The sequence below is a fragment of the Acipenser ruthenus genome, chromosome 22, assembly GCF_902713425.1.
Source record: "Acipenser ruthenus chromosome 22, fAciRut3.2 maternal haplotype, whole genome shotgun sequence".
Taxonomy (NCBI): domain Eukaryota; kingdom Metazoa; phylum Chordata; class Actinopteri; order Acipenseriformes; family Acipenseridae; genus Acipenser; species Acipenser ruthenus.
The window spans coordinates 2,751,781-2,776,900 of record NC_081210.1 but is presented as its reverse complement, the minus strand read 5'-3'; the positions used below and the strand labels follow the sequence as shown (position 1 = coordinate 2,776,900).

Here is a 25,120-nt window from a genome sequence, read left to right as displayed (position 1 = left end):
AGTACAGGATAGAGCATCTAATTTATCACGGCCACACCTCTTTGGTCTAAACCCACACAAGCTCCCCGTTTCATTTAACCATGATGACGTGTACTGTATCTTTTTGTATAATAAAAGGAGATGCATCTCCTGATCTGTATTCTTCAACTTTTGAGAATAAAATTAAAACACACACAGGTAAATTACACCGATTGTGGGGCCATAATAAAGTTTGATTTGAAATCAAATCTACTTACCAGACCATCAATCAGCCCCATTCCTAGTCCGAAGGGTCCCTTGTCCAGCTCAACTATAAACACGTAACAGAAATCATCAGCTGCTGAACTGAGACTGGAGGAGACAGGGGTGGGGAAGTCAATAACCTCATCGCTGTTGTTGCCTGTAGAGGATACAAATGTACAATAGGCTTTGCTTCTCTCTTTACTACACCTGAGGATTTCATGCCTTACTCTTCCTGAGTTTAAGGCAAAGAAGCTCAGAGTTTAGAGCACTCTGTGTGCAAACAAGCGGGTTGAAGCATCATCTCTGGGGACTTGGAGGAGGTCAGACTCAAGTGAGGCCACAGGAAAAAAATGACTGTCTGACCCCAGGTGACTGCATGTTTAACAGTGATTTAATACTCCAAAGCACTCTTCCTTCCTGTAGCAGTGACACTGCACAGACAGCAAAACCTTTTTTGCTAATGCACGAAAGCCACTTTGACTTACGTACACCTCGTCAAAATATAAACCTATCATTGTGTCGTTTGACGAATATTGTAAGGCCAGGACAATACTGCATAAAAAAAGGCAAACTGCTTGTGTATATATTTGAAAAAAAAATAAATAAATGATCTCATGAAATTATCTGCAGATTTCTCCTAATTAATCAAACAAAAGGTCTACAGATTAAATGTACCTTCCACTCCATTGACGGTGAAGCTGTTCAATCCTTTATTGACGTCGTGGATAGTCCTGCCCCCCCTGTTGGGTGGCGCGCTGTCCTGCTGGCGGAGGTCAGTGTAGAGGAGTGTGTTGGGAGGGGTCAGCAGGCTCTGCAGAAATGAGCTGTTCCTTCCCAGGTTGCCCTGCAGCAGTACATGATTCAGCCTCTCTTTGAGCCTGTCTTCGTGACACTGACCATCTCTAGGACCGCTGCTGAGATTGGACACGACCGAGACTCTCCCGTCGGGCTGGGTCTCTAGGTGGCTGCCTGAGTGATGGTGGTTGGTTGGGGTGCTGTGACCTATTGGAGCTGCCGGCCTTGGGCTACTATGAGATAACGGTGGCTCTCTCTGAAAATGACAATGAGATGAACGTTTTCACCAATTAAGTAGTAAGCCAGTTAAGCACTATAGGAGGAATTATTAGTAGCCCAGGAGATGCACACAAATAAAAAAAAAGATAGATAAATGCTTGAGACATGTACTTAATTATGAACCTGTGAAAAGTTAACCCTCAACATTATTGCCAGGGCATGGTCAGGTTCAAGTATTCATTAAATAAGTACTGTTTTAAACAAAGGATGTACATATTAAATCTAGTATTGGTTATGGGCTACAACGAACAGTAGTACAATCTGAATTAAGCATTAAGAAAAAAGGCACTTGTAGCAATATCATAATCCCAGTAGCCATGCTGCCTAATTAAAACTCCTAATAAGATTAAGAATGATTTTCATGTCTAGCAATTTGCTTCGGCTTGAGTGTAGAAGGTTCCTTTTTTTTTTTTTTTAAATATAAATTTAGTTGTCGCCAATTTTTTTTATTATTTTCTTCCAATTTACAATGTCCTGCACTGACTCGGGAGGGGCGAATAACACACTCTGTCCTCCGAAGCATGTGCTGTTAGCCGCCCGCTTCTTTACACACTGCAAGCTCACCATGCAGCCACCTCCGAGCTACAGTGTCGGAGGACAACGCAGCTCTGGGGAGCTTGCAGGCAAGCCCACAGGTGCCCGGCCAGACTACAGGGGTCGCTGGTGCATGGTGAGCCGAGGACACCCTGGCCAACGTCAGTGCTCCCCCCCGCCGGGCGGCGCTCGGCCAATTGTGTGAGCCCCCTGTGAGCTCCCGTCCACGGAGTTCCTTTTACCGGACGCGCCACTCGGGAGCCCGGAAGGTTCCTTTTATCAGGATTATAACTCCAGCTAAACCTTTAGATCTGCTTCCAGCACATGCCTAGGATTACCGCAGATCAACTCAGTTTAAATGATTTAGAGTTCCAAAATAGGGTTCGGAGACAAAGTGCGGGACTCAAGTGCATTGAGCCAAAACAAAAAATAAAAGCCACTGGAATTTTGCTTAATAATAAATAATTTAAACTATAATACAGTACTATTGTTATGACACGCTTGATACTTAAATGAACAATCAACTCATTGTGATGGCTTTTCAGCGTGTACTACGGTGCAGTTTAAGGGACTGTCCTGGTACCTGTAACTCCTGGGAATCTGTGCTGCCGTTGGTGGAGGGGGACTTTGCTCTCAGGCTCCACAGAAAGTGGCGCACATACAGCAGCTGTCTGTAGATGTTGTCATCCACAGTGTCCGACTCAAAGTCCACCTGGAATCCACTGCTGGGCAGGACAATGGGGGGGTGGTTCTCAAAACTCTCCAGAAGATCCACTGAAATACACAGAGCGGTTTGTAAATATCACAGCCCTGGGTTTCATTCATTCGCTTAACTAGCACATTTAAAAGCTGGTAGCTCTATAATTCTTAATAACAAGCTTATATTAAACAAAAGTTATCCATATTACGAGGGCTTAGAACCAGAGGGGTGTAAGTGACATTTTCATAATTTTACAGGACAGCAAAAATTGTTTGTGTTCAATTGCCATTTATCAGTACATGTAAAGTATCAATATAATTTTGAAGAAAATTAAAGAGTTTAAAATATTTTTGAATTTGAAACTTCAAAAAGTAAGAATAGTACCAGAAATTGTGCTTAAAAGTTAGATTTTCCATAATAACAAACTGAAATTAATACACATTGCAGATAAGTCTGGTTTTCTTCACTAGTTCTATCCCAGACTTGTTTTTCTTCAATTTAATAATAATTAATAAATCAATATGAATCTTAAATATTTCATAAATGACACTTAAAAAATAATACTGTAAAATATAATTTACAAGGTCTGGTTCTTATTCTGTAGTGAATTCATTGCTTGAATCCTCAATTTAACTGAGTAAAATATCCACAAATGTTACATATTGTATTATAACCATTTTGACTCATCCGCTGTCACTCAGCCATCCCACAATGCAACACTCAGTGCCAGGAGGGTGTAAGTGTGCTAGTTATGCCCTCCTGGCACTAACCTCATCTAGATTTTGCAGTTGTGTCTTTATTACTTTCTCACTTTATTCAGTGCAGTTTGTGATTTCAGTTAGGTCCTTTTGGCACTAGATAGATCTCATCAAGAGCTTTAATTTGATATATAATATGCCATTTTGACAAAAATGTCACTTAAAGCCCCTATGGTTCTGAGCCCTTGATTAGTAAAAAAAAAAAAAAAATTGGATACTGTATTGTTCCTGTTAGCGCCTGAAAAGCAAAACAGTAGTCCAAGTTCAGATATATTGATATTATGCCCTTGTACTGTAAATAAAGCAAGGGCTTAGGAAGAAGTCATTCAGTTTGCCTTCCTTCCTGCTTGTCTGCCTGGGTACTGTTAGTCTCTTCTCTACTTTGCTTCACCTGCTTTGCTTTAACACGTGTCTGTTTAATCAGCAGCAAACAGTGCTACAGATACGCTGGGTGCTGGTCACTGTGCTCGGCTGCTGGATAATGTGAAAAGCAATTCCAGAAAGCTGCTGGCTGACCTGTCCTGTAGATCTGTGCCTCCTCCTCTGGGCTGGGCTGCCAGGCCAGGATGGGCCCTGCATCCGGAGCCAGCTGGTACTTAGTCAGGAGGTGGTGCAGCTGGGCTGGTTTGAGAGCTGGGTAATCACTGCAGAGAGACTTCCAGGTCATCTGGGGAAAGAAGGGTACTGGTTCAGACTGAGGTGTGCAGAGGACCTACACAGCATGTCAAAATCACATTCAAATCAAAACGGAAACGACAGTCGGCTTTCTCTGCACTGCATGCAAATCGCTGAACCCGTAACCCTTTTCCTGACTGCTTTGAAGTGTATTGTCAGGTTTACGCATCTCGCTCACGTCTGCCCCAGGAGCTCCTGTTTTGACACTCGGTTATACCTGCACAAGCTGCAGGGTTGGCGTGGCCAGCAGGCTCACAGCGCTGGAGAACTTGGAGAAGAACTCCTCAGCCAGATGACTGAGGCCAGCGTTCCCAGCCCACTCCAGCACCAGACGAAGACTGCCCTGGATCTGCACGCCCCGAGACCAGTGGAACCAGCCCCGCAGTGGACCTGAGCAGGGGACAGAAAAAAACAAGTGTTTGCAGCAGGTTGGAAAAGTATTGAAAAGAAAAAAAAAATGCCAGGTGTATCTTGTGCTTAAAAATCAAGGTATGCATCTAAGTGCTGTATTTACAGCTATTCTATTGTCCCTTATTTAACTGCATGCACTGTACTTATGCTCACACAGGCACAATACAATAACATGCAACATACATTTCTAGCCTGTTTGTTATGGAAGTTATGCAGTCGACTGTAATGGTGGTCTGGAAATGACCAGTCAGAAAATCGATCCTGTACTTAATACTTTATAAACTAGGATCACTTTGCTGAATTGGAGGCATCCAATACTAGCAGCATTTGCAAAATTCTGAACATGGAGTGGAGAAGAAGTGTGTTGGGAAGTATCTGTCCACACCAGCCCTTTACAGACAGTTTTAATATGGACATAGGTGGTTTGGACTAAAAATACTGTACACACAATTCTTCAAAGGTTTCAAGGCTGCATTGGGTAAACTTCCTTTTTGCCGACTCAAGTGCCCTGCTATTTCTGTTTCTCATAACTTCTGTGAAACGCTCACAGCTGCCTTCAGCATTACTCTACATTTTAATACCCACAGGACAGGGCAAAACTGGCCTGTTCTCAAAGGTAGCTGCTGCTTTCAAGAGCAAAAAGTATTTCTTGTGTTCCCCACTGCATAGCTGGTTTTCCACCCCCTTTCTCTTTTTTCACACTGTGCTGGTTTTATCGTACAAGCTCGTACTGTGGGACGTCATTAGAACTAAGCGGGTAACGCAGAATAAAGCTCCTTGTGCAGTACACTCCTTTGACTGGTTCCTCTTCATGATAGTGCTGTCTAATCTTCATTAAATGTTGGCTGCAGAAGACTGCGGATGCCCACCAGAGTTATTCATGTGAGTTATTTCAGGTGTTTAAATAAGGAACACTGCATTTTGTAAGCATTACAAGAGCAACTAAAACCCTACGCGTGACATGAACTCAACCCGACAACAGGGCAGAAATGTTCTCATAAATCTCTGAGCCAAGACATAGTTATGCAGCGTCCGTCTGGGAATGAGAAAGGATCGCAGACATGGATATAAATACTGTATCCTTCTAGTGGGACAATGTCAGAGACAGAAATCTATTACATTTGAAAAACAATGTGACAATAAGCCGTGGTTTCTGTCCTCAGAAAATGTTCTTCAAGTACAGTATTATAAAAAGATATTTTTTTCTTCACAAATACTTATTACAGTAAGCAGACCTTTTGCTCTTGCTTATAAGAACTGACACAGTAATAGGATTACCTCCTCGTCTGGCACGATGCTGTCCACCTGTTTCTATCACTGAAAAGCAATTTGTTTACAGTTTGGAACTTAATCTACGTGAAGCTGACGACCTGAAACCGAGGACAAGTCCAGCCCAGGCTGAATAAGAGAATTGTTTGCTAATCCAGATTAACTACGACAGACTTTGAAGTGAACAAAACTAGATGCAGTTTAATTTTTCAGAAACCAATACAACATTCATTACGATTTGTGCAGAGTTCATGGAAAGATCAAATAGAAAAATCATCTTTTCACACCTGTACATTCTACTGATACTGTATACCCTTAGGATACAAGGAACAGAGACTGCTGGTTCACTGCCCAATGCCACGCCTTTGTTAACAAACTCTTAATTATGTAAAAAATCTTAATCGGTTTCTGTGAGGACAAAATTCTGCTACTTGGCTTTTGCCACAGAAGCAGCAGCCAGAAGATCTCATCACCCTGAGGTTCAGAAATGCACAGAAATATTTACAATTGAAGTCTGTTCAAATTGATCAAATGTAGCTTTTCCAGTAAGCGGCAGACTGGAAGATGCAATTTGTAAGAGAATTAAGGAGAGGGGGCTGGGGGGCAAACTCTGGAAAGGTTTCACGTTTCCATTTGATCTGCTACAGTGTCTCATTAGCCTTCCTGTCTGTGCCCTCCTGGCCTGGTTGCTATGGATGCGGTAGTCATGTACAGTATATACAGCGCGACAGTCAGCGCGTTGAGAGGAGTTATACCAGCAGCATTGTGATGCAAACATTTTAATAATGAAGCAGGAGAGCCGAACTGGAACAATACGAGATGTGTGCTTTTCACTTTGATTTTTTCTTCATGGCATCTTTGAGAGTACTCTTGGAGTAAACAAACTTGTATTTCTACTCAAGAGGCTGTCAGTTTAAGTACATTTTAACACTCTGAGCCAATATACAGTGGTATAAACAACGCTTGTTGGGAGTTCAAATCCAGCCCACATCCTATAAAAAAAAATAACCGAGAGCTGAAGGCTGACTAATGCTTTAGAGAAGCGGTGCTGAGTGATCTGTATCTAAAAAATATGACTGACTAATCTGAAGGCTACTTAATCTGATGATCAGACAAGGCTAACCTATTGCTTCCAGCTGAGGAATTAGCTGTGTAACAGTTCCTTGCAGAGAAGCCAGACCTTTAGAAGCGGTGTCTAATCCTAAAATTACCCCTAATACAAACTCTAAACTGACAAAAAGGAACAATTGTGATCGTAAGCTTCATACACATGATGCCAGATTCTTTGAATCGTTGCTTCCAAAAATATATGCAACGCAAAAGCAATTCTACAAAGTGCTAACTGAAAAAGACACCGATGACAGCATTAGCCATGATGCTCATCTACCTGGCCTGTAGTTTGAAGTGAACAAGGTGCCGATTTCCACAAAGCCATGCCACTGTAAAGACAGGCATGCCTGCAGCAATGAATGTAGGTTAGGGTGCTCTTGGTTTAAACAGTATACGTTGTCAGTGACACAAACCTCCTGGCTGTTGCTGGGTGAGTGATAGTGACACGGATAGGAGCCCTTTATTATTAAATAGTCAACATGCGCAAGTATCTGAAACAGAAACACTGCCGCGAATCACTGATAATAAGACCGTTGCTCGCATGGCAGCTCATCCCTGTCCTTTTAATGAAGATGCATTGCCTCAGAACCGATGCTCTACGATACTATCGGGACATCGGGATCGTGTTACACCCACAGCAGCTGAGCATGTTGTGGGCTGGATAACGGAGACGGAAGATTCTTCATTAAGGGATGTCCAGCCAGTCTATTGCACAAAATAGAAATGCAAGCTTTGCACAGATGCTTTTGGTGCATGGTCAATATAATGATTATTTAGTAACACTACTTAACATATCAATAAATAGTGTTAATAGCTATATAGTTTTATGGGTAGTGCATCATTGTTGAGGTCTTGAATTTGCAAAAGTAAAACACACATGGAAAGTCTTTATCTGCATTGAATTCTAGAGCATAACAACGTGACCTCTCTTGAACTGGAGACCAAGAGCCTTTATTTTAAATCACGGCCAGACAGGAGACAGCCCTGGCAGCTTGGCCTCCTATAGGAATCAGCAATGCTAGCAAGCAAGTTATGTGTTTTATAACCATTGAAAGATGAGCTTTTGTGCAAGACAATAGCTGGGTCACGTCGATTCATGGATGCATGCACTTCATGAAAAAGAAATGTATTATTAATTTAAAATGTATTTAAAATGGTTGTTGGGGTTTGACCTTGATTAACACGCAGTTAACTATCAAATAGTAATCCACATTAAGGGTTAAATGTTGGTATATTTTCACAAACTAGGCTGGGTATTTTAAAACGGATTCAATTTGTGTGTTCACTGTCCTCCACCACAACTAAATTAGACATGAGCTGCAATGGGAAATAGAGCACTTATCTGGGCTGTGCTCACTTAGCGTGAGACCATGAGTGGCATTGCACTGATTTATAACTCACCGGACACTGGGCAGTTCAATGTTATTCTGGATGGAAAAGTATTTTGTAACTGTGTGCGTAACTGTAAGGCTTATTTAATAGGAATGGCCATGCAGAAATCTATTGAACAACGCTACCCTGCAGAAAAAACAAATCTATCGCGCTGGGAGTAACCTTTGGGGGAAAAAAAACCCCCAAAAAAACAGAGAACAGCATGTTCATAATTATCAGCTAAACCATCCTGTGACTACTGAAACATACACAAAATGTGTTTGGAATTACCTATAGAGTTTAAACATGGTCTTATAACTTAAGGTAACTAACTTTAAAGTTAAAAACATGTGGAACACTTTAGTATTGTATAACGCATTGTATGATTTACTATGGCTTTGCAATGTTACATGCCTGGCGGATTACCAAGGCCACGTTGAGAGTTTTGATATAATAATAACAACAACAACAACAACAACAACAACAACAACATGAGGCTGACCTTTATCTAAGAGCTGGTTGAAGAGGGAGACGTTGGTGAAGAAGAAGAGGTAAGCAAACATCTGGGACTGGACCTCGGAGTGCACCTGGTACTGCTGCAGCAGGTCCAGTGTGGTCTGGTAGATCAGAACCACCTTGCGGACAGGCTCTGGGAGCGCAGGGGAGCCTCCTCGCCAGCAGGGGTCACTGTTCTCAGCCTGAAAAGGGTTACATTCCAGCAAGCCGGGCAGGGAGACGTACAAAGACTATCGGCAAGAAAAAAAAGAAAGACTCTACTTATCTACTGGAACTAGACACAGATTTAAGAAAAGGTCTGATCTGTTATAAAATACAAAAACATAAAAAATAAAAAAATCTCTCTACAAAAGCTTCTCCGGGTAGGTAGGAGCATACTGTATGCAAAATTTAGAATTGTTTATCTCAAGAGGACACAATGCACATGACCATGATGCTGCTTAGCTTTCAGCCTAAAAGCATGCATAAAATGTACATTAAGCAAGCTGTACAACAGCAGTTACAGCTCCTGCAGAGGGACAGATGGGTTTGGAGTCAGCTTCCATCTGCTCCCAGGAGAGGAGGAGGTAAAGGAGTACCGGGAAGTAGGCTTTGAAGTTTGACCTTGGGCCGTTTACAGAACCCTTACTGCCCTCATGAAGGCTACTTTCCTCTGTCAATAGGGAAGCATTCTGTTTCCGCCAGCCTTTTACTGGTCTCCCCACCTTCTTTGGCACTGGATAGCTCATGTAGGAGTTGATGTAATGTAAATGAATTGTAGGCCAGGGACTGGTGGTCTAGATAGACCGCTCACTGTCTAGGGTTAAGGACTGTGAGTTTTTGTGCAGTAACACAATTGATTGTCCATATTACAGACACAACAGCACAGTGAATTCTGGGCAGTAGGTGGCACTGTGGAACTGCAGTATACTCTACAAGGAAGGAGATATGTTTCCATATCTCCTGGGATATCAGTGGTTCAGTAGAAGAGTAGATGTTTTGAATCTTTAGACTTAAACAAGATAAAAAGATACCCGAAAGGAAAGGAATGGCTTGTTCTGCTTATCACTATAAGGAGTCGGTAAGGGAGAACTGAACACACACTCCTTTTCTCCCAGCTAAGTATTTCCAATGCCAAGAACATGTGACAGTCTTAATTATCTTGGCTTAAGTCATCACAGTACCGCTTATCCCTGGCTTTGAATGAGTACACACCCAAAGGCAATTACACCGGCACCCCTGCCATGCCCCCTGACTTATCTGAACCTAAACTGGCAGTCAGGGGAAGTGAATTTGGTGCCAGGCAGGTGGACAGTAACAAATTGGAGGTGCCATTCTACTGTTATAAAGCCGTGCAGTGGTACTACAGCAAATCTCGGGCCACAAAGACAAAAGCAGACGCGAACACTGGATTTAATCCTTCACACCAGGTGGTTTGAAAACACATAAGAAGGCTGATTAGAGGTGTTATCTGGCATCAGTAAGTGGCACAGTCTGATTCTGTCTGATTTTGTGTACCAACAGACCCACAACCATCTGCTCTGTTACCAGGATAAGAGGGGGCGCTAACAGTAACCTTTTGTTTCAAGGACTAGGATGGACGCGTTCCAAGTTGAAACAATAGTGACAAGGCAATAATGATAATAAATGAAGAACCTGCTCTTTCTCAACCATTTTGTAGCCTGTTTAGGGCAGCCTGTGTGCAGGTTGGCACCCTGTCTGTGCCAAGTTGCTGTTCTTTGCTGGGGATTCCACAAGGCAGCGTCGCATTGGGGTTTGACAGTAGCAGTAAGGGCAGTGCCAATACAAGCTTCATCACATTGCATCTCACATATTCCTCACCTTGCCCTGGAAAGGGACCTCCCCTAAATCCTTGACCTCTTTGAGAGACAGCCTGTAAACCTGCCCATTGCTACTTTGTATGATGGCGTCTTTAACACCTGAGCTCATTCTACATAGCCACCAGGTTAAAATGGCAAGCTTCATATAGCTGTTGGGCTGGAGTTGTTAACATACCTTGGTGATATAATACACACACTGCTGGAAGGTGTACATGATCACTTCCTCTAAGATAGTCATGGCTTCCTCGTTGGCCGATATGGCGGTGGAGAGCAGGGATACTTTAGAACCTGAAAAAAAAGTATAGAATGAAAACAAATCAGCCCTTAAATGATAAAACTGTCCATGACAGTTATACATTTTTTGCACTAAGTTCACTTCATGCAGCTGGTATTTTTCCACTTTGCAAAAAACGACTTCCACAAATTGTCATGATGCTGCTGATAAGTTGTACAACCTTCAAATGCCTCTGTGTACAGTTCGCCACCATCAATCCATCAGATGTGTTTTTTTTACAACACTCTATAATCCCTGCAATCTAGATAAAAGGAAAAGTGATGAAGACATTTTTGTGAGGTTGCCCAGAAACAGGCTCAGAGACCTGCTGGCAATCTTCAACAGTTCGTTGGTGTTTATGAATACAGATATTGGTGCATACCTCTAAAAATAATACATTGTAAATCTTAAAAAGCTAAAAATAATAATAATAATAATAATATTCAGACAGAAAATGAATTTTTCAGATATTGCGTAGTGTAACATGCATGCTCAGCTGCCTTCCGGGAGATTTTAAAGTAAAGTATTTATTCAGTGTTCAAATTATACCTCTTAGAATTGGAAGTTTCAATAAAATCGCAGCTTTGTCACGAAGGCTTATATCATGTGTTATACTCTCTCCTGCTCTTGATTGAATCTGGAATCTGCACATGACTTTTAGTGGAAATTCTGCTCAGGATTCGGCTGTCATTAAAACACAAACCAAAATAAACGGAAACACTGTATTAATAATTAAGCAAATAAACCTGTGGGAGGCCAGGTTCATTTTTCCCTTCCCTCCCACAGGATACAGGAAGTTTTTACACAGGAAACCCACCCTCAGGACCACCGCACCAATATTTCCACAGACCCACCAATGCCTCGTCCCCCAGCCTGACATGCATAGCATCATCTTGAATTACAGGACTGCCACATGCCATTCTTTCTGATATCAAGTTTCACACAGCAGAAAACTGGTACTTGTAGTTTTAATTATTTCAAGTAACAAGTAACAAATGAAGCTTGTTTTAAAGCACTGCTGCATTTTGTATCCAGTATGGATAAGCTGTTAGAATGGAAGTCTCACAAAGGGGATTATTCTTCTAATAAAGAGATTCGTTTGTATGATGCCTGCCTGGGTGTGCGCCCCATGCAATCTTAAGCACTTGAGCATGAACTTGTCTTAAGCCTTTTTCAGATTTGAACTGCAAAGACCTCTGGTAGTCTCAGACTGTCTGCCAGCACAGAGTTGAGCCTGAAAACCTGCATAATTGCCACTAATCAGTGGCTAATAAAACTCTGAGCCCTCAGAGGAAAGAGGGACATGTTGCTTAAAGCAGACGCAAACGAAAGGCTGATTAAAAGCCATTCAAACCTAAAACCCTAACTGTGATTTTTCATCAAGAGAGACATCTAAAAGGTATGGTGTAGCTGGGTAGGCACCTTTTTTTGTAAAAATGAAACAAACCATTAAATGTAATCTGAGTTCTTGGCCTCCTCCGTCAGCCTCTTATCTGTCCTTATTGCTTCAGTCCCGTTCCATTAATTTCTTTTCTATTACGCCCCCATCCTTTTTCTATACTCGTCTCTTCCCTGCTCCCTGCCAACTTTAACTCCCTGCAGCATCAGGTCAATAACCCTCCAGCTCTGGGACACACCTCAAATATGCAACTGAATAGTTTTGGGTTTATTTTTTTTGTATTTTGTCCTAGAGAAACATGCATCCAGGCTCAGATTTCTTTTGTATTTTTTAAGATTATATCTTGAAACATGTTGTACAAAAACAACAAAAAATGTACAGATTTGCTCTCTTTGTCTATACTGTCTTTCTACTTTCAACAAATTAAACAAAAATACATTATATTTGAAAATGTTGTAATGACCTTCAGTAATTGCCACTGCCTTCCAGTCTGTCTTGTATAAAAACCGTTGCAAGGACATTGCAAGGGTGAATCTCTGCTAATCTGCAAGGGGATAAGAGCATTCCCTAGGCTGAAAGCTGTCACAGCTAATTAGCTCTCTGAAATCATTTCTTAACAAAGCACTTGCCGCTCACTATGTTACACCAAGGGCTGCGGAAAAGCACTGTGATAAACTTGCAATGCAAGTTGCCAAGTCCCTTCGCTGGCTCACGCATTAAGCTCAGGTTAAGTTCATGCTATTCTTTGTATTACCTTAAGAGCAATAGACACCCTGGCACTTACAATATACACAGTTTTGCACACTCCTCTTATACGCAATCAGGCACCTCTCTGCAGTGAAGTACACCTACTTGCTTATGAAGAATTTGAAAGATGTGGTCTCTTATGAACCTGCATAAAGAACCACCAAAAAAATTATCTGGTGCCCATTGATACTTTCATTATCATTTACGCCTAATTTATTTAACAACACATTCAAGGGCAAAGGCCTTTTCTATAGATAACAAGCTCAGGTACTCAAAAGCAGGAATGGATCAAACCGCCATGCAATGGGAGTCTTATTTCCATCCCTGTAGCCTGTGCACTGCATTGCTGGGAGTACCTTTTACATCCAGCTGCTCCATGCCCTGCAGGAAGCCTGGGGTCTTCTGCTGGATGTAGTAGAGGATCTCGATGGAGTTGGACATCCAGAACAGGATGAGCTGCAGGTCTGGGACCAGGTCTGTGACATTCAGCAGGGACAGGGAGGCTGCGTCCTGGCTGCAGGGGAGGGACAGAATCAACTCTCTATTAGTAATTTCACTGTTTAGTGCAATGTGATTATTATACCTTTTGGGATGATGAACAAAGTGGAACACTGCTGATCTGGCAGCTAAAAAGATAAAATACTTACTGCTGAGCCTGTTTCTCTGCCAGCTCTTTAGTCTTCTCCTGTAAGAGCCACAACATATAATTAGAAATATGAAAAATACATGTGTGTGCATGTATGTATGTGTATGTTAAATGAGTATATATTTCTGAAGAAGTCGTAATTCTCATTTACTTGCTAAATTGGAGAAAGTCATTTCATGGATATGATTGTTAATGTGCATTGGAATGTTTTAATTTCATTTTAAGTTGTTTTTAATAATCATCTTCAAAAGGTGGCCTTTGTAATTTATAGTGCACGCCTCGTTAATTAGTTAAAGATAATACAATCTGAATACAATTAAAGAAACCTTTAAAATAACGTTCTCACTCACTGATTGAAGGTTTCTTTAGTTGAGTTCAAATAAAAAAAGTTGTTATGCCGAACGGCAACTTTAACCACTGATTCCCCTAGTAAACTGTGTTAGACTCCAGACAGGAGTAATATTTTTCCCTGATGTCTCTAGGCAGTAAATGCAAATGTGATCTTCTGGCTGTGAGGCTTTGTCTCTAGAGCACACTGGAAACTTCAAATTGCATGGAAACAACAGTGACCACCATACAACAGCCCCACCGGGAAGGAGGAATCAAACAGCATACCAATGCTCTGTGCTTCATCACCAAATGTGAACTCAGTAAATAACATTATGCAAGGCATAATCCATGTAGGCAATGCTGCCACAAGGTGAAGGGATAGTTTAAGAAGAACACTGCCCCCTCCTCCGTCCTCCATCCTCCTCCTCCTTCCCAACCCCCTCCTCCCTCCCTCCCTCCCTCCCTCCTCCCCTAGTGCCAGCATTCTTGTTTAATTATTTTTATTGAGTTTCTGTAATACAATGCCAGCATTCTAAGGATTCAATTAAGCCTTAATAGCCTTCCTAGCTCTCTCTTTTGACCTAAGGTTAAAAATCTATTACAAATATAATACAAATTATTTTTTTTAAGCATAACGTAGTCATTTTTTTTCCTGAGTAAGCAACACTGGATGTCAATTATTCTTCAGCCCCCAATCAACCAATTAGAATACTGACTTTTAACGGAGATAGTGAAAATGACTGTGCATTGCACTTTGTAATCAGAAGCCTGGTTTTAGTAAACGTGCATGTAGCATATAAAATAAATAAGTACACTAACCTAAGCAGGCTGGCTGCCAGTGCCTGAATTTAAGCTTCCATTGTTCTACAAGAGGAAATGAAGTCATATTTCAAATATTTAAGATGATCTACACCTTGTGTTACAAAAATGATGCAAATGTTGGTACTGTTGTTTTTGTTTCATAAAAAGTTTTAATACAGACCTTTCATATATTCCATAGAACACAAACTCCAGTAAATACCTGACTCAGTAAAATCTAAAATAGCTGAATAAAATGGAATATGGTAAGCAGGTGGAAAATAAATCAAAAGAAAGAATAAAGCCATTAAAGGCGGCCTGACTTACAGAAGAGAAACACTAACCCAAGCTATAGACTGTATCCTTTTCACAATCTTTAGAAGAAGCTTTCCAAAGCTTCCTGCCTCAAAGGCTGTGGCTGAATGCTTGATGCACAGGCAAAGCAGGTACGCTGGGGTCAGCTTGTGGTCATCCCCACCTGGCTCGATGAGGGATATTATTCTCCCGATCAACTCGTCCTCCTGGGCTTTCTCGAAGTCCAGGTGCAGCTTCCTTCTCTGCAGGCTTTTGCTTTTAATTAGGTGGGGCTTGAAACTTCTGCGGACGGGCTGCTGCTGCGGCGGCTTCTCCTTGAAAACGCTGCCACACATTTTGCAAGCCAGGGGGGCCGCCAGGTCCAGCTCAGGCTCGGGCAGCTGGAAGAGGATTTTAAGCCTGCTGAGTGTCTGTGTCGGAAGAGGCTTGGCACTCACAGGGTCCTTGTAGAGGAATATGTAGTGGGCACCGAAGGAGAGCAGGTCCCCGTGGCGCAGCTGGGTGGTGTGGTCCGCTCTGGAGAAGTTGATTAAGACGCTGGCCTGAGGGAGCGGCTCCACCACCAGCCTCTCCTCCACAGTCTGGCTTAAGCGCCTCACCACCTGGATCTTCTTGATCTTGCAGTGCAGCTGCAGGACATCCGGGGAAGACAGGCAGATGTTGGGCCGGGCCGAGGCTGTCTCTTGACCCACGGTGTGCTGGTCTCGGTTCAGGAGGTACACCAGGCAGTCCTGTGTTCACAACACAACAGGATTACTCAAAGACAGGTACAGTATTTAAAATAATTCAGTAGAGCACCTGGTTATGCCTCAGACCTGGTATACTGATATGTTTTGCTTTTTTCCTAATTGTATTACAAAGCATTCTGCCTTTTCAAAAGCTTCTGTACACAATGTTTCTGCTCTACTGATATTTCATGTACTTTAGCAATTGTTATCAGACAAACTGTGGTGGTCAAAATTAATTTACAGTTAAGCTGCAATTTAAATTAAAATGTAAATAAAGCTGTGAAATGATTCCTGCCCAATTAACAATGAACACCACCCCATGATTTTAGCACAACAATGTTCATCTGCACACAGAAGTGGCATCTGGGCTTAAACTGTCTCATACAGGCAGAGTCCTGAACACACCACAGGTTGCCTGTCTACTCTTTGAGCAATAGTGTTGCAACTGGATTACCTTAATCCTTTGCTTCTATAAATAAAGTAGACTTCTTCGACTGTGCCTAGAAACCATCTCCACTGTGCCTGCAGATTGTCATACACTCCTTATAATTTGTTGCATTATTCTGAACCTCGTGTGCGTGTGTGTGTGTGTGTGTGTGTGTTGTACCTTTATGTCTAGATATAGAAATACCTATATTTAATGAATGTATAATCAACACGTTACTTTGTATTAATCTGATGCACATACAAGTTTACTACTATTCTTTTAATGATGTCTCATGCAGTTTACTTGCTAAAGGAATAAAGAGAGATTTTTTTCATTGTTTCCATGCCATTGGCATACAAGGTGCAATCAAAGGTGGGATCTGCTAATTTCATCTAAACAGTATTTAAATCATTAAAATAGGACTTATCCTGGCATTTTACATTTTTTTCACAGACATAAGTGCACTAAAGAGATGCACTTTGAACTTTGATAAACAATCTCTCCTTATACTAATAATCTAAAGAGTTTAGATTAAATGAACAGACCCTAAACTGTGTTCCACACTGGAAATCCGGGTCACCTATAATTAGCTGTCCTATTTTTGTCTTGACTTGCCCAGGGGAATAAACCTCGGTCCTAGTGCGCCAATGACTATGGTAAACTGCAGGAGGTCCTGATAAAGCCGTGGGCCTCTCCCTTACGTTGCGCTGGTCGAACCCCTGGAGCAGCAGCAGGTGGGGTGAGTGATAGAGGGAGTGCCGCACGCCCCCGCCCTCCCTCTCCTCCTTCTTCCTGCCGTAGTGGGAGCCCTCCTCCTTCTTCCTGCCGTAGTGAGAGCCCTCCCTCCCTGCCCGCCCTCGCAGCGGCCCTGGCAGCGTGGAGTAGTATCTCTTGGGCTCATCCCCAGGCCTGCCCGTCAGGTTGAGGCTTGTCTCGCTCAGGCTGCGGCAGAACGACTCCCCCGGGGACAGCGTTGTGGTTCCCTTCGCTCGGTTCCGCTGCAGCTTCCTCGCCTGGGCGTTTATATCTGGGGTGAAAAACAAGACGGGCAGGTGAAGGGGACACAGGGCTTTTTTTATTATGCTGTGAGAAGGAGGGATAAGAACACAAGATGTTAAAACTGGCCGACAAAAACAATAAAGCTTTTTAGGCTTTTTATTTTTGGATTGATAAGGCAGTATGATTAGGCATTATAGAGCAATTCATTTATCCAGCAGAGCACCTCTTATTTCACATGCAGAATGAATTTAAGGGCTGCTTACAGAGAATATTTCACCGTAATGTTAAAATGCGAACAGAAATCTTTAAACTACTCTAAGCAGTGAACAGGCTCTTAAAAGTTAAGGACAAATAACATCTGTGAGTGACTGGACTCTTTGAGTTTTGACTTACAACACTTATAAGAGGGCTTTCCTACCTTATAGACATATAGAACAAAGAGCTCAGAGTCTCATGAGCTCCCATTCTAAAGTCCTCAAACTGTGAAACTTTTGGTTAGACACTTGATTTCCTTATGCATCAGATCCATAGAACTATTTAAAAAAAAAAAACAAAAAAAAACGGGCACAAGCAGTGCATGAAAAAAAAAAAAACTCTTGAGAGGATAAAGTAATATTATTGATCATCAACAGTAGGTCAAACTGTCAGGATGCAGATTTGAAATGGTTGCAAAATATCCAAGACTGGGGAACCTAGTCCACCAACAGCGATGATGATGATGACAATGAAGAAGGGAGGGAGGCGGTCCAAACCTGTGTAGCTGCTAGAACACACTGCTGGGGCAGTAATAGACATCGGCAGACATTGGAACTGAGGTGACCTCCCAGCGCTGTGATTCCCACCTCTACCAGCAGGTGTCACTATTAGGTGGGGCTGTTTGAGGGGTCCTACAATGAGGAAGGGCATTGGAGGGTTACTTTGTACCATGGCAACCTTCTCAATCTCTGTCATTAATTTAGGGATGAGCAAAAACCTTGCAAGAAATATTACCACTTTCTTCTCATGATTATACTGCAGCTATATTAACTAGAACTTTTAGAAAACAAGTCCAGCAGACAAATTATGCAAAATATTTTACAACCTGGCAGGGTTTCTTATAGAAGTACAGATAGCACTGGTTTTTAAATATTTAAGAAGAATGTTTTGTCTTCTAGGAAAAAAAAAAAAAGCCCCAAAAAATCATTGTGACAGCAACATACAATAATAATAATAACATTTACATTCTGTAAAGCTGCATGATATTTACGAGCAGGATATCTATTCCAATTGCCTAGAGGGCTTCGTAGCACTGGATGCAGACAGCAATGCATCAGAGCCTGGAAACTCATGATGCCTTTACTTCTGAATCCACACATCAAAGAGACACCTGAGCCCTGGGGCCCACAGAAGAAGCAACACCGCACCAGCCCAGGGAAAATGTCTTGTTTTCTAAGCCGCAAACACTGCCAGCTTTGCCAGCTGATCGTAGCCATGCACCTACTTATTATCCATCTCTCTGCTTTGCATGCATATTAATTACCCAACCTCTGACTTGCCTTTTAACCCTTTCTGTAAACATGTTCCTAACTGTAGATCCTGTGCGCTGCAGTTTATTTTCTGCAAGCATTCATCTGACTGACAGAAGGCTAACAAACGCTCACATACAGTTCATACCAAATGGATCCCCAAAAACTGACTTAATTGATATTGTATTAAGCAAAAACCCTATTGACATTCTTGAAATTCCTTTTGCAAGTATCCCCAAAAAATTACCAAAAAAACAAAGTTTCCAATCCCTATTTTTAGAAGAAATTGATCCCCAACCTGCTACTGATAACATTTCTATTGAAGCTGGATCGAGACCCATCCACCTGGCTGTTGTCAGCTAACCAGATGCATCCATTAATTATCGATTTAAGGCCTCGCTGCAAAATGGTAGGGTTTTAATTAACCTTGGCTCATTTAAATGCTGCGATCAACCCACTGAGCAGCTGTCAGTTTGATTGATTCGGAATGTTGCAGCTCCTAATCTCAGTGCGATACACAGTGCACTCACAAATTGATACCTTCAGTTTTGTGTCAATGTGTGTGGCTCTGTCATGTATTATATTAAATCTGCCCTTGAACTGCAGCACAGTGCATAACCCCAGCACCAAGCTTACCTATGTTTTACCAACATGATAAGCCACAGTAACGGGGAGCAATCAAATGTTATACAGTCATCCCTAACCCTGTGAATAACCAGTAAGGGATATACCGTTTCATAAAGGGTCATTATCCCTGTTCATTCCACACTGGTAAACTCACCCTTCTAGTGTGTCACCTAGCTATTCCAATTACAGTCCTTAAATAATTTATTTGCATGATTTGATCCTTCTCTGGCCATTGGATGCCTGCTATTTTGGACGACACTTTGGCTTATTAGACAGAATTTAAGTCAACCGAGGCCAGCAAATTAACAGCCCTTGATAACAAACCACTTACTCTTAAACCTACGGGGAAAAAAAAACTGCCTGTGAAAGACTAGCAGCTGTAGGGTCCTGGTAGACAACCTTTGTGAAGCAGTAGCCCACAAATCAACTAAACAGAGTAATGTTGCAATCATGCGCAGTACAGTACGCTTGTCTTGTGCACTGCACTTGGCAAGGTGGGAGAGAAAACTCTTTAGATATTGTAATGAGTCCAGCATGGATGTCAGTGTAAGTGATGGAGAGAGACCCTGTGCACCGTCCCTCCCCAATCCATCACAGCCTGTTCACTATTCTCATCTGTGCTCTGTGCGTACCACACAAGCCGTTTTTAGTGGGGCTTGCGAAGCAAGAGTACCCACTTTAAATCTTCGACATACTTATTATTATTATTATTATTATTATTATTATTATTATTATTATTATTATTATTATTATTATTATTAGTAGTATTAGTATTCTTTGGCACGCTACTCCTCTTACACCGTTTAAGCTAGAAACGCCTTTCAAACTTTAAAACGTGTAGACCGGTCTGGAATAGTGTGCTTGTATACAACTTTTTGATATATTTTATACTTTTTAAACTATTAAGCTTTTTGTCTTTTTTTTTGTCCATCTTCATTCACTTTAATGGGACTTTTTTCAACATTCTAAAGCTCCCCATTGTTTAAAAACTCCCAGACTTCCAACATGCTATTTACTGTAAACGATGTAACTTTTGACACAAATCAGCTACTTTGACCACTTTCCCAACAAGCTAGACAAAAAGTTAGAGGGTATGACATCTTCCTCTACTTCTCTGCTATTCAAATATGAAATCAAAACAGAAATAACTTTTACCAATCAAGAGGTACAGCTCTTTTAGTAACCGCATCAACTTCTTTCAGTAGGCTGCTTCCCACTGTTGAATTAACTGTCATAGAACTTTGAGAAATTTCAAATTATAGCACATTCTAAGCATGACAAAATTAGTAAAAAATGTGACTTTTGACACAAATTTTTGTTTTGTGACACCATTAGAATACCAGTGGAGTAGTGTGGAAGCAGTGTGGAGTAGTGGTTAGGGCTCTGAACTCATGACCGGAGGGTTGTGGGTTCAATCCTCGGTGGGGGCACTGCTGCTGTACCCTTGAGCAAGGTACTTTACCTAGATTGCTCCAGTAAAAACCCAACTGTATAAATGAGTAATTGTATGTAAAATAATGTGATAGCTTGTAACAATTGTAAGTCGGTCACAGCGACAGACTCATGAATACACAACATTCATATTTTTTACATATCTGTATGGAAAAAGTCTTGCACAGGCTGCACTATATTTGTTTCCCCCTTTCTGTCTTTGTCTCCATAGAAACATACGACCAATAGATTTATTACCCAGACACTGTGCCAAGTGACTGGGTGTGAGCAGCAGACAGACATCCTAAAAGAAGTCAAATCTATATGTAATCTTTCACCTTTTATAGCACAAAGTGTCTAGCAGTGTCAAGTTGAATATTTAGGGTTGTATTATAAATAAGATGTTCACCATAATGCTGTTTTACTGGAAACTTTCAATGAAAGCAGACACTGGAAAAAAAATCCTTCAAGATTCCAGTGGGGGTTACAAATATAAGCCTCTAAATAAATTGCCACAGGAGTTATTTTCACAATTGTAAAACCCTGTACAAAAAAATAAATCAACCTCTCTTTGCCCTTGCTGTGGGAGATGGAGCTTAACCTCCTTGGTATAAGACCACACAGTGAAACATATGACCACCCAGTCTAAGAAAAGTTGTTTCAATTGACTGAGTCGATCCAGATTTATCTATGAAAGTTAATTTCTCTGGACAATCTGAAAGCTCATATGGTGAATTACTAGACTGGAACACAAGAATAATACCGAAGCAGCAGGTAGGTTATACTTGCATAATGTAACAAAATGAGAACCAAATTGCTTGTGAATGTTTAAGAGACCTTAATTTATATTACATAGACCTTAATTATAATACACAGCTGACTAGTCCCAGTTTTGAAATGAAAAACCAACTTGTGTTTTCAGTGATTGGACTAAACGTTTAAAAAATATGCCACCAGGCTTATTATAGTACATGAACTGGATAGATAAAGCTCTACACAATACAGTTTTTACAACGAGCAAGCGAGCACACAGAACCAGAGCGCGCGTCTACAGTACCTGCTGTAACAGTGTCTTTCTCCCTGGCAGCCATCTCCTCCACTTCAGCCCGTCTGCGCAGCTCGAACCTGCGGGCGAATCCTTCCTTCGGCTTCCACAAGTCCTGCAGCAGGAGGGGCTTCTCGTTGTCCCCCAGGGCCCTGAGGCACTCGGTCCGCCAGCGCTTGTCCGCCCCCTCGAACCTCCCGATGACGTCACAGAGCAGGTACTCGCAGGCAGCAGCCTTGTTTAGGGAGTAGCGTTCCAGGGCCTCCTTCACCAGCTCCTGGGCGCTGGAGCGCGGGGTGGCCAGCACGCTCTTGTAGTTGGCTCCTATGCAGATCTCATCCCCGAAGATCTTGAGCACCCCAGGGACCGAGGTCTGGGTGGACAGCTCGGCGGGGTCATCGGCCACCTGGTCGTTGATGTCGGTGACAGAGCGGCGGTCTCGGTAACTCAAAGTCCGGTACAGGACCTGTGTGAAGGTCCGACTCTGCCTCTTCAGTTTTTTCTTGGAGGGCAGGGACATGCTTGCAGAAGACCCGTAGAACATGACTCTGGAGCTTTCACTAGGCCAGCAGGATCTAGACCTTTAAAGAGGGAAAAGACCTTAATGAGTTTATCTAGTTACAGACACTTAATGGCTTTAGGTCTTTTTTAAATAGGGGCTCTAGTGGTGCTCTCTGTATCACAGTGCCAGACAAATATAGTTTGATATTCAAGAGACTGTTCTAGAATGTTGTCATCTTCTATGAAAGTTTAATGAAGACCAAATGTATTTTACTACCTAATAAAAAGAGTTACAACGTATGCATAGGGACAGTTATGAAGTCAGATCACATTTAAATGCACATATAAGGATTTAAAATGCCCCAAATGTGCCCACAGACTCACATTTGTCCTATTTATACAACCCCCCCCCCCCCCCCCTTTTACAGCACCCATTCAGCACCCTTTCTGTTTTACAATACAGTTTAAGCACACCTTCAGAGAAGTAAAGGGTCAGGATTTGTTCGATTCAGTCCAGATTAATTCTGCCTTTGACTTTGAGTTAGTTGCTTCCTTCACTCATAATCCAAACAGGCAGACCGATATTACACTCTAACACTCAGAAACATCTATTGAGAAGTGTTTCAAATAAAGATATCAATTCCATGATAATTCCGTTTCAGTAAATTAGATTACCATGGTGCTGAAGGTCGCTGTTGAACTGGAGTAAGCAAATGCTGCTTGCCTGTGTGAGATCCTGTACACTATACAGCCCATTGATTTTTTGTTTTATATATTTGACCGGCTGCCAGTATCACAGGCACGTGCTGCAGCACTTAAAACCAGTATTCTATAAGCAGAGTATCTGTGTCATTGCATTTCTCTGCAGACGCTCTATCCCTGTGCTGTAAACACAAGCGGGGCCCTTTCTGCTCACCTTGCTGCTGCAGAGTGTCCTCTGTCGTGCACCCAGGCCGCGTTGCGCAAGAGCTGAATCCCAGAGGTAAAGCGATTTCTCCTCACAACCCCGCTTCATTTCAGGAGCATGCCACAAGGACTGCAGAGGAATACAAAGGGATGTATGTCTGTTTTAGGTGAGGAAAGAGAACACAGCTTACTGCCACGCTGGCTCCCCGATTCACAAAGCTTCGACGCAGGACTTATTTAAAGTGTGTGTGGATGGACTGAATACACTGTGGTCGTCGCGCAACTATTACAAGCTGTTATTAAAGAAACCAACAAAATCCTACAACACTTACTTTGGGGGGAAATAATATGTGCATAATCAGCATCCCTGTTATTGGGACCATTAAGCAGTCCTGAACACTTGAAAAGACACCAGCATTCAGGGACTTTAAAGAGACCATGAATTCAGTAGACCTTATAGACTGAACAGAAAGTGCCATTATACACAGAGCATAGTTTACAGAAGAACCACTTGACATCAGCACTGAAGTGTATAGTTTCTTTAAATATCCTCCACCACCAAGTCATGGGTCTCTTCTTTGCCATATACATTTCTTAGAAGTTGATCCATATTTCAAGCTTCACCTAGGCATACATTCCTATGTTACCAGGCACCTGCTTCAACACAATCATTGGTCTATTTACATATTGTACATTATGTATGCAGGACTTGTGGAAGCTGTAGGAAGGTTCGAGCTACGCAGACGGGCTGAAGTGGAGGAGACATTCAGATGAACTTTGATTCTAAGCACTAAAGCTATCGATCAACCAGCTGCTACCACACTAGTTCAAAAAAATATTTGTTGATTTTTTTTTCCCTGATTGAACCGAAAAAAAAAAATACATGCTTATGATGTACTTGGTACCTTGAACCCGGAAACTAAGGAATAAACATGCGGGGAGAGATTCCAAGACACTATCATTGCAGTGTTGGGTAACTCCAAGCAACATTTCCACCGACAAAACAGTCAGCTGTCTAATGTGATCTAATCAGGGTTCGGCTGACAGGGTGGCTTTAGCTGGCACTTGTTTGAGGTAGTTATGAATATTACTATTGCATTCTGACTTTACAAAGTTTGGTGAGGGCGGAGGTTGGTCATTCAATTCCAGCTTTGTATGCAGACAGGCAGGCAGGCTGCGGACAGTTAGGTTTCCAATAGCAACCGGGGAGGCTATTTCAATTAAACTTTTATTTTATTTGAACTTGACAGTGTGACTTGCAGTGTGATATATTATACGCCTAAAGGGTTTGCATATCTTTGCAGTTTTTAAGGTTTTAAACATTATATATATATATATATATATATATATATATATATATATATATATATATATATATATATATTACATTACATTAATTTAAATTTATTTTTTTTAGTATTTATTTTTTAAATAATTGTAAATGTTTTTTTTCTTCATTATTATTATTTTGTATTACGATTCTCCATTATTATAAAATGTAACGGTATCTTGAAAAACCTAATTACCGCTATTATTATTGTTATTATTTGAATTATTTTTTTTATTATTTTTTTTTTAGCAAGGTTTCTTTTCAACTTTTTTTTTTTTAACGTTTTGTAGCTACAGTGCATTTTTTCAAAATTGTCTCTCTTCTCACATTACAAGGTAATTAATACATACTAACCTCTTCTGCAATCCGAACATCCATTCTTCAGTTTATTTGCTTCTGTTTCTTGTGGTTTGTCATTTTTTAACTTGATACCTATTTGCTCAGTCTAGCCGCTGTGTGATCGCTCCGCCTCGGCGTGTTCGCATCGCGCTTGTCTCTCCTGATTACCGTTTCATGCAACTTGCCGATACATCTGCATTCCCTGGGTCCGAGTCCCTCCGGAGATGTGCGAACTGCACATAAGCTTTGTCGCTCGTTTTCTGGCGGTTCCTGTCTCAAGCCGCTGGTCCAAGGTGCTCTCCCAGCAAGTTTA

General features: G+C 41.7%; 1 protein-coding gene across 4 annotated transcripts in view; it reads right to left on the bottom strand.

Annotated features, from left to right (window-relative positions):
• Window positions 1-25,120, bottom strand: part of LOC117431512 (ras-associating and dilute domain-containing protein-like) — a 27,200-nt gene extending 2,080 nt beyond the window's left edge. The window contains exons 1-15 of one of the 4 annotated variants that reach the window (XM_058995782.1): window positions 24,823-25,120; window positions 23,149-23,268; window positions 21,744-22,312; window positions 17,876-18,010; window positions 16,826-17,151; window positions 14,999-15,700; window positions 13,528-13,565; window positions 13,237-13,394; window positions 10,636-10,748; window positions 8,627-8,870; window positions 4,181-4,353; window positions 3,805-3,955; window positions 2,414-2,604; window positions 898-1,273; window positions 237-289 (exon numbers count right to left, since the gene is read on the bottom strand). In XM_058995782.1, coding sequence (XP_058851765.1) covers window positions 237-289; window positions 898-1,273; window positions 2,414-2,604; window positions 3,805-3,955; window positions 4,181-4,353; window positions 8,627-8,870; window positions 10,636-10,748; window positions 13,237-13,394; window positions 13,528-13,565; window positions 14,999-15,700; window positions 16,826-17,151; window positions 17,876-18,010; window positions 21,744-22,275 — 3,192 coding nt within the window. In that variant the 5' untranslated portion in view covers window positions 22,276-22,312; window positions 23,149-23,268; window positions 24,823-25,120. Of the gene's footprint in view, window positions 1-236; window positions 380-897; window positions 1,274-2,413; window positions 2,605-3,804; window positions 3,956-4,180; window positions 4,354-8,626; window positions 8,871-10,635; window positions 10,749-13,236; window positions 13,395-13,527; window positions 13,566-14,998; window positions 15,701-16,825; window positions 17,152-17,875; window positions 18,011-21,743; window positions 22,313-23,148; window positions 23,269-24,822 lie in introns of all 4 variants that reach the window. The other 3 variants (XM_034052486.3, XM_058995781.1, XM_034052487.3) reach the window with 3 other exon arrangements.